This window comes from Penaeus chinensis, chromosome 35 (genome assembly GCF_019202785.1).
Source record: "Penaeus chinensis breed Huanghai No. 1 chromosome 35, ASM1920278v2, whole genome shotgun sequence".
Classification (NCBI taxonomy): Eukaryota; Metazoa; Arthropoda; class Malacostraca; order Decapoda; family Penaeidae; genus Penaeus; species Penaeus chinensis.
Genome location: NC_061853.1, coordinates 28,761,322 through 28,768,821, shown reverse-complemented (window position 1 = coordinate 28,768,821; position 7,500 = coordinate 28,761,322). Strand labels below are relative to the sequence as shown.

The 7,500-nt window shown below is 34.4% G+C and overlaps 1 protein-coding gene across 1 annotated transcript in view; it reads right to left on the bottom strand.

Moving 5' to 3' along the window:
* The window catches only part of LOC125044242 (elongator complex protein 2-like), a 10,497-nt gene that overhangs the window by 433 nt on the left and 2,564 nt on the right, over window positions 1–7,500 (bottom strand). The window contains exons 3-13 of the mRNA XM_047640788.1: window positions 6,746–6,868; window positions 4,846–5,067; window positions 4,387–4,641; window positions 4,068–4,279; window positions 3,642–3,748; window positions 2,529–2,598; window positions 1,989–2,172; window positions 1,513–1,662; window positions 1,078–1,243; window positions 735–883; window positions 139–390 (exon numbers count right to left, since the gene is read on the bottom strand). Of these exons, the coding sequence (XP_047496744.1) occupies window positions 139–390; window positions 735–883; window positions 1,078–1,243; window positions 1,513–1,662; window positions 1,989–2,172; window positions 2,529–2,598; window positions 3,642–3,748; window positions 4,068–4,279; window positions 4,387–4,641; window positions 4,846–5,067; window positions 6,746–6,868 (1,890 nt within the window). The remainder of the gene's footprint in view (window positions 1–138; window positions 391–734; window positions 884–1,077; window positions 1,244–1,512; window positions 1,663–1,988; window positions 2,173–2,528; window positions 2,599–3,641; window positions 3,749–4,067; window positions 4,280–4,386; window positions 4,642–4,845; window positions 5,068–6,745; window positions 6,869–7,500) is intronic.

The window sequence follows — 7,500 nt, the reverse complement described above, 5'->3', positions numbered from 1 at the left end:
TGAAATAAGCATAACTGGATAAAGAATTCTGTAATAAGACATGAAATCATATTATTATCTATAACATAATGACGATCATTACTACTAACAATCATAATAATAAAAACACAATGAACAAAACACAATATAAAAACCTACCTGTAGCCACAAGGTAAACTCCGTTGCCACTGCCTCTGCAATCCATGACATCAACAGCAGTAACTTCATTAGTCTCATTCAGGAGTGCCTCCCTCACCCAGCCTAACTCGCCTTGGCACCAAACTCCTATGGTCTTGTCTCGTGAAGCTGTTATGAAGCGCTTTGAGTCGGACATCCAGGCACAGGACCAAATGACTCGCCCATGCATGCTCTCCTTTTTCTTTGAAAAATCTGATACTTTGTATGTGGTACCTGTATGAGGAAAATAATATTCGGTGATAACTTCCAGCTAAGACTGCTAGAATTTTATATGCATATCAATATATATATATATATATATATATATATATATATATATATTGCTTTACTATGCAAGCATTAACATAATACGTTATAGGCTTCTCATATTACCTGCATATCTTATCTGTATAGACCCTAATTCAATCTCAAGATAAAAAGAAGAAGAAGAAAAAGAAGAAGAAGAAACAAGATGCAATTACAAACAAGAAGAGGGAATGACACAAAAACACGTTCTAATGAACAACTAAAACAAAATTTCTAAGAATCAGATTCTGTTTAGTCAAACTCTAACTTACCTTCTGGTAAAACCTCCTTTTTGAAGACTGTCCAGGTACGATCACGAGAGACAGAAAGTAGATATTCATCATTTGGAGAGAAGGCCATCTGTGTGACTGTGAGGCGATGCTTTGCTAAGATATCCACTTGATGCCATGTATTTGTGTCCCTGAAATCAGGATTTGAATAAATTCATAATATTTTCAATAAATGTTAACTAGGTTTATATCTTAAAATGCCTCTACACCATCCACTTGATATTAAAACAAACTGCCAGTAACATGCTCCTATTTTCATTCACTGATGTCTATATTTCAAAAAATTATAATAATTTGAATATCCTCTGTACTTTGATTAACGTACCAGAGAATGATATGGGCATCCATTTCGTGAGAGGCTTTACAAGAAGAAGCTAAGAGGGTTCCATCAGAGTTGGCAGCCAGTGCAATAAGATCATTACCATGACCATATAATTTAGCTCCTTCAGGCCACAGCGTGTTTTGCATCAGCTGATCTTCCGTTGGGGGAGCTGAGGGAATGTATACACAATATAGCTACAAGTATTTCAAGAATAGTCTTACTTTGTCAATGGCTAGATAACACTAAACAGCATCAAATAGTTACATTTCTGTCATTCAGTGTTAATACAATACCACCACATCTCTTGAAATCAACAAATTCTATAAAACCTAATGAAGAACTTTTCAAATATTATTAATTCACACAAAAGGATTTTAATGTGGTATCAAAACAGAAAGAATAGAAGAGAATCCTCCCGACAAGAACACTTTTACATGCCTGTAAGAGATAATAGCTTGAAGTATGCCTGAACCTCTTCCATTCCCTCCTCCTGTATTTGCTGCTCTTCCTGAAGGTCAGTTATGGTCACTGCTTTGTTGGACAAGCCCAAGGATGGCACAGATGCACCTTCTCCAACTTTACATTTTTCTGAAAGTTAAGGTTACAATGCCATGAAAAATGTGTTCCTGGAAGGTACTTTATGTAAGAAGAATAAGAATAAGGTATGAAATGTGATGTGTAACATTGGTAATAATAACCCTGGTAAAGCCAGAAAAGTACATAAGTGTAAAGTTTCTGGAGTTTCTGCAAAAATGTGAAATATTAAATATTAACTCAGAAGACTACCATATTTACCTTGAACTACTAACACCAATATAATCATGAGCTCAAAATGATAAGTCATGATAATCATTAACATAGGACAATATCAATATTGATCTAATAAAGAATAAAAAAAAAGAAATAAATCTCACCAAGATCATCTTTGACATTCAAATTACAGATCTGACCAAAATTACGAATGAAGTTAGCAGGTGCAGCAAAGCCCCTTACGACCTTCTCTTCAGCACCGGAGGCAAACCTGAATCTTCCAAGTCTTGCAATGCAGGCCATGTCATAGCCGTGAACCTGAGGACGTCCTACTTCATGCCAAGCCTCCTATGATAAAATTGAAGGTTATCACTCTAGCCTTGTCATATAACATAATAAATTTATAGATAGTACCACTAATTTCATGCTACCTGTAATAATATCTAAGATGGTCAAACAAACCACAGAAGAAGAGAAGAATTAATAAACAATGCTAGTTAAAATAATCCTTCATGTTAGTACAATATAACATTATATATCAAGAATATTTACTTTACAAAACTGAAAATTCATACAATTACTGGAATTTCCACAAATAAGCAATACACTATGAGTATAATCAGACATATCCTCAATGCTACAGATGATGTCTTCAAACTGACTACCAGATCCAATGGAGAGGAAATGTAGAGTAAATAACATACTTTTCCACTGGATGATCTCCAAGGGGCATGCAGGCGTGTAGTTTGGTCTTTGCTGGCTGATAACAAATATCTGAAAAAAATTAGCAAGAATTTATGAATGGACAGCTACTCCATTCATAAACAGCAGATAATCCAGGTAAATGAAACAAAGAGTAGAAGTTACATGTTACATCTAATCATAAAACAAGAAGTAAACAAATCATGGTAAACCAGATATTTCTCAATATTACATATACTTTTATGAAACCCTTTCTATACAGATGTACATTTCATGACATTTATTAGCATAACAGCAACCACTAATGGTTGTCAAAAACCTAGGTAGATATACAAAAGAGTGAAAGAGAAAAGCAATGATAAAATGAATGACACCTTCTAAATGCATAATGATACCTAATCCCCTATGACTTTTACAAAGAATAGAAAAAAAAAGTATTCCAAAGAGAAACTACCTGTTTATCATAACTACTATACAATTATAAAAAGGAAGACACTAATAAGCAACTCCTATATCATCTAAGACTGCTATAAAAGAGTGCCCAGTAAGTAATACTAAATGATGATGATGGAAGAAAAAAAAAAAAAAAAAAAAAAAAAAAAAAAAAAAAAAAAAAAAAAAAAAAAAGCATCATAGGGTTTAAAACAGTGACGTTATCAAATGATGGTAGACAACAGTCTTTGACATTCAATTAAGCCTTTGTGATGTGCTTATTATAAGATATGGTTAATTCATTGCTGTATAGCTCCTGAGATTAGTTTTATTTCAAATGCTTAAAGTTAAGGAACCATTTTAAATAAAACAAAAGATAAAATATTTTCTGATTTTCATCATCTACAATCTTCCAGATTATGCACGAATTAATTAGTAAAGGTACTTGCTAAAATTAAAACTGTAAATGATTTATACAAAAAAGGCAAATCAAGATTCTAATACAGCATATATGAGAAAACAAATATCTAAACAAAGCCTAAAAAAATAACAATATACATACAGGACACATTCCCAGTGATGATATTATAAGAGCACAAAAGACAAAGACAGAAGAGCTTTTCACATAACTGAAGACAACCAAGCAAAACAAAGATGAAAAAGAAAAAGTTGAATTTGCTCACCTTCCTAGTGGGTCCCAAGCCATATCCACAACCTGGTCAAAGTGCCCACCGACAACCACGCACGGCTCCCAGACTCCTGACTGGTTCTCCCACAGATGAAGTCCACCCTGACAAAGAAGAAAGAAAAGTAATTATAATGCTTTTTTATGAGAAATTCTTATAGAAAAATATATCTGTAATATACCTGTGATATTGTATATTACTTTAAAGTTTTTAGGACAATAATCTTTCTGTTCTCATGTTTTCAATCAGAGAATTTATTTTCATATCTGACTGGTGGCAAAAGCATTTAACAATAAATAACCCATATATCATAAAACTAAAATCACAATATGTAGAAGTAGTAAATACTATTATTTAATTTGTCACATTTCAATTGAATATACTAAAATGTAATGAAATATAAACCACTCTGAAGACACTTGCCTGGTAGCTGCAGCCCATCACTTGCATACCGTCTGGGCTAAACTGGCAGCCATAATATCCTTCCATATTGCCTCCGACCTCTCCCAGCCGAGCCACCTCAAGCCAAATACCACTCCCAGTATCAGCCCCCCCTTCTGGCTCCCAGATGATGATGGACCGATCCTGGGTCTTGGAACAAGTTAGGAGTCTGAAGGGCTGATGAACTTGGCCATCTGTTGGTTCAAAAAGTTGAGATTTGGAGTATCCTATTATTTTTGAAATGTATAATCTTGTTCATAAACTTTTTGTGTAAAAGTTCTTTCAATGATCTCTGTCTTACCTCTTGTGATAGTTCGAGCCCAATGGACTCCAGAGACAAGACCTTCATGCCCCGCCAATATCGCATCTAATGACACAGATAGAGTGATGTCTTCCTTGTCTGATGAAACTTGAAAGATGACACTTTTTAACTTTAGTATGTTATTCCCCTTTTGGGTTGTGTCTTGGCTCTCTTTACCACCTTTCAGGGTGGTGAATTTCCACAACCGAACTGAAGCATCTTTCGAACCGCTAGCCAAGAGCATGTCTCCACTATCTTTAAACAGAATTAGGTTTTATTAACATAAAACATAGGTCAATTAACAATTTGATCTATTCTACTTTGCGAATTTAAATGAAACACCAACTATTATTGCCAATAATCAAAGACTCAAAAAGCTATGACATGAAATCTAATAAAGGCAAAGTATTTCACTGTACCTTTCCTATATTGTATTCTTCACATAACCAAATTTCTTACCTTCCTTCATGAAATCTAAAGCCACAACCCAATCTTCATGGCCAATGAGGACAGCTGTTGGAACGTATTTTCCAAGCTCTTTAGCCGTCATGATATGTATCTTGCTATCATGGCCTCCACAAACCAGGAATGGGTATTTTGAACCATCAACATTGCAGAACTTTAACTTCAGTATAAAAGCTCTTCCAGGTGGTGTAGTGGAATTCAGACATTCAAACTCCCCTGCAAAAAATAATCATATTGGGCACTGAAACACAATGAAATATGTAATTCTATAAACTACCTTCAATACACCTAATATAACTATAATTGCAAATATTTCTAAAGTCGGATTAACCTTTACTAATTTAGAATCGGTAATCCCACATAAATATCAGTAATATCATTAACCCAATGCCTCTGGATGACATGTAGTTCATGTCTGGGATGACTTAGTTACTTTTCCAAGTGGCGTGCTATTCTTGTCATGGCTGACGGGGTTGAGGCTATGGAGGATGGTCATGCATGTATTATATCTAATGCTGTTCTTTATGAAGGCTTTGCCAGAGGGAGAACGGGATGTGTAGCCTAATGCTATAACTGGCTATTGTTTTGCATAAAGGGTGATATTTAGCACATAAATAATTTGCCAGCTATGCCTGAAAGATGTCACGCACCAAAAAATTGCGCTCTCTTGCTGCTGCTATGACCCTGTCAAGAACCTTCACTATAGTTTACATGATCAGTCACCCAGTATCAACTAACAATAAATTTATATGGTGCTCTGCCACTGTGACTGTCTTCATGTATGACACACAAAAGGTAAGTACAGAAGCTATGGGAGTAGCAGCATACAATACCATATTTCATAAGAATAATAATTGTGAAATTTTTTTAAAAATCCCATTTTCACCCCTCCATAAAACCACATTCCATCTTTTACTCAATTTGTTGAAATTAACTCTAAATTACATAATCAAGATACTATAAGTTCCAGTAGCTAAAATGAATAATCATGCTCCTTTGAATATGCAAAAACATTAAAATCCTGTTTTTGATACAATTGATATAAAAAGAAATCATTTCACCCTGTTAGGCAAGTGGAATGCACTAGCTGAGTCTTAAATAGGCCATGGCAGCAAGCCCATTCACCCAAACATATTTCCTGGAATGGGGACCAAGCATAGAGAAATTCTTCTGGAGGCATTGGGTTAATTACCCTGGTATAGTGAATCATAATAATATATGTGGCAGCTGTGTTCCAGTTTTTTATTAACTACTGACTTCTAATCCATAGTAAAAACCTTTAACCCCCCAATATTGTTTGACATTCACTAATCTGGAGCATCAATATTTATGACTGCTTGGCACTGATCCAGCAGCATCAATGTTAAGGACTACTTGGCTAGCTGCCCCATACCATCTGTCTACCTCATCTGGGTTATGGCTGTCAGGATTGATATATCATTTTGGATTACTGATTTCTTACCCCTAAATATCCCTCTTAAGAGGCCAATAAACACTATAAGTGATAGCAGTGACATGAAATGAAAACACGACATTAACTCTGGTACAGAAGGATTAACATTATGCATGGTCTATAACATCTATATAATTATTCAATATTTGTGCATTGATACTAATACTCTATCATAAAAACAGTCTTAGCAAGGTAAATTTGTATGTAATTAGTGCTAGAATCAAATACAGTATATCCATCACTTCGTCTTTCTCGCCATAATTTTCACATTAGTAAAATCTGCTAATTCTGCATATTTCATTTCAAGCTTACTGGACTAGTAAGGTTCAACTTGTATTACAGAAAATATGCTATTAGCAAATTTTCTAAAACATATGCTGTATATCAACCAGAAAGAAAATTAAAAGATATCAATATTACATTTTAAGTAAAGAAACTCACCAGTTTCAGGGCAAACAGCCCAACATGAGAGACGGTCTGTGGTTACAGTCATAATCAATATTTTCTCTTTACCATTGTGTGTAATCATCGTTGCATCACATAATGGAACATGTGACTTGTGATCTGAAAAAAAGAGAGAATAAGTTTAGCATAAAAAAAAAAAAAAAAAAAAAAATTAAAGAAAGAAAGAAAGAAAGAAAAGAGGTAGCTCTTATGCTACAGTATATAGTATATTTAGCAATATCAAAATGACTAGCTAGATCTTGCTGCCCAATCTTTTGTTGTAGAAAGGACAAATTAAAAAAAGTAACTTCAGAGTACAAGATGTGTTCGACTTGTTTTAATTATAGCTTCTACAGAAATACATACATCTCTGATAAAGATATACTTGAAATGTGTGAAATACATCTCTTGTCCTGCAAAGTTACTCATTCTCAGTCATTCAAATGTATCTACATTTGTCACACTGAACTGTGTCCACCTTTAATTATAACAAAATCAAAATTATCAATATAACAATTCAATTTACAAGCAGTATCCAATTCTAATCTCTGCTTAAAGTATCCTCGACAAAAAATGGCTTCCTCAAACACAGAATGATAAGATGCATATATTTAACCCCTTGCCGACGGGTACAACGGGTAGACACGTGCTATGCCTATTGTCAGTACTTCTTTGATTGTTTTTACACATAGATGGCTATACTTGTACTAAGTCACCAATGAGCCAGTTAGGAGTACTGCCCGTCTCGCCCG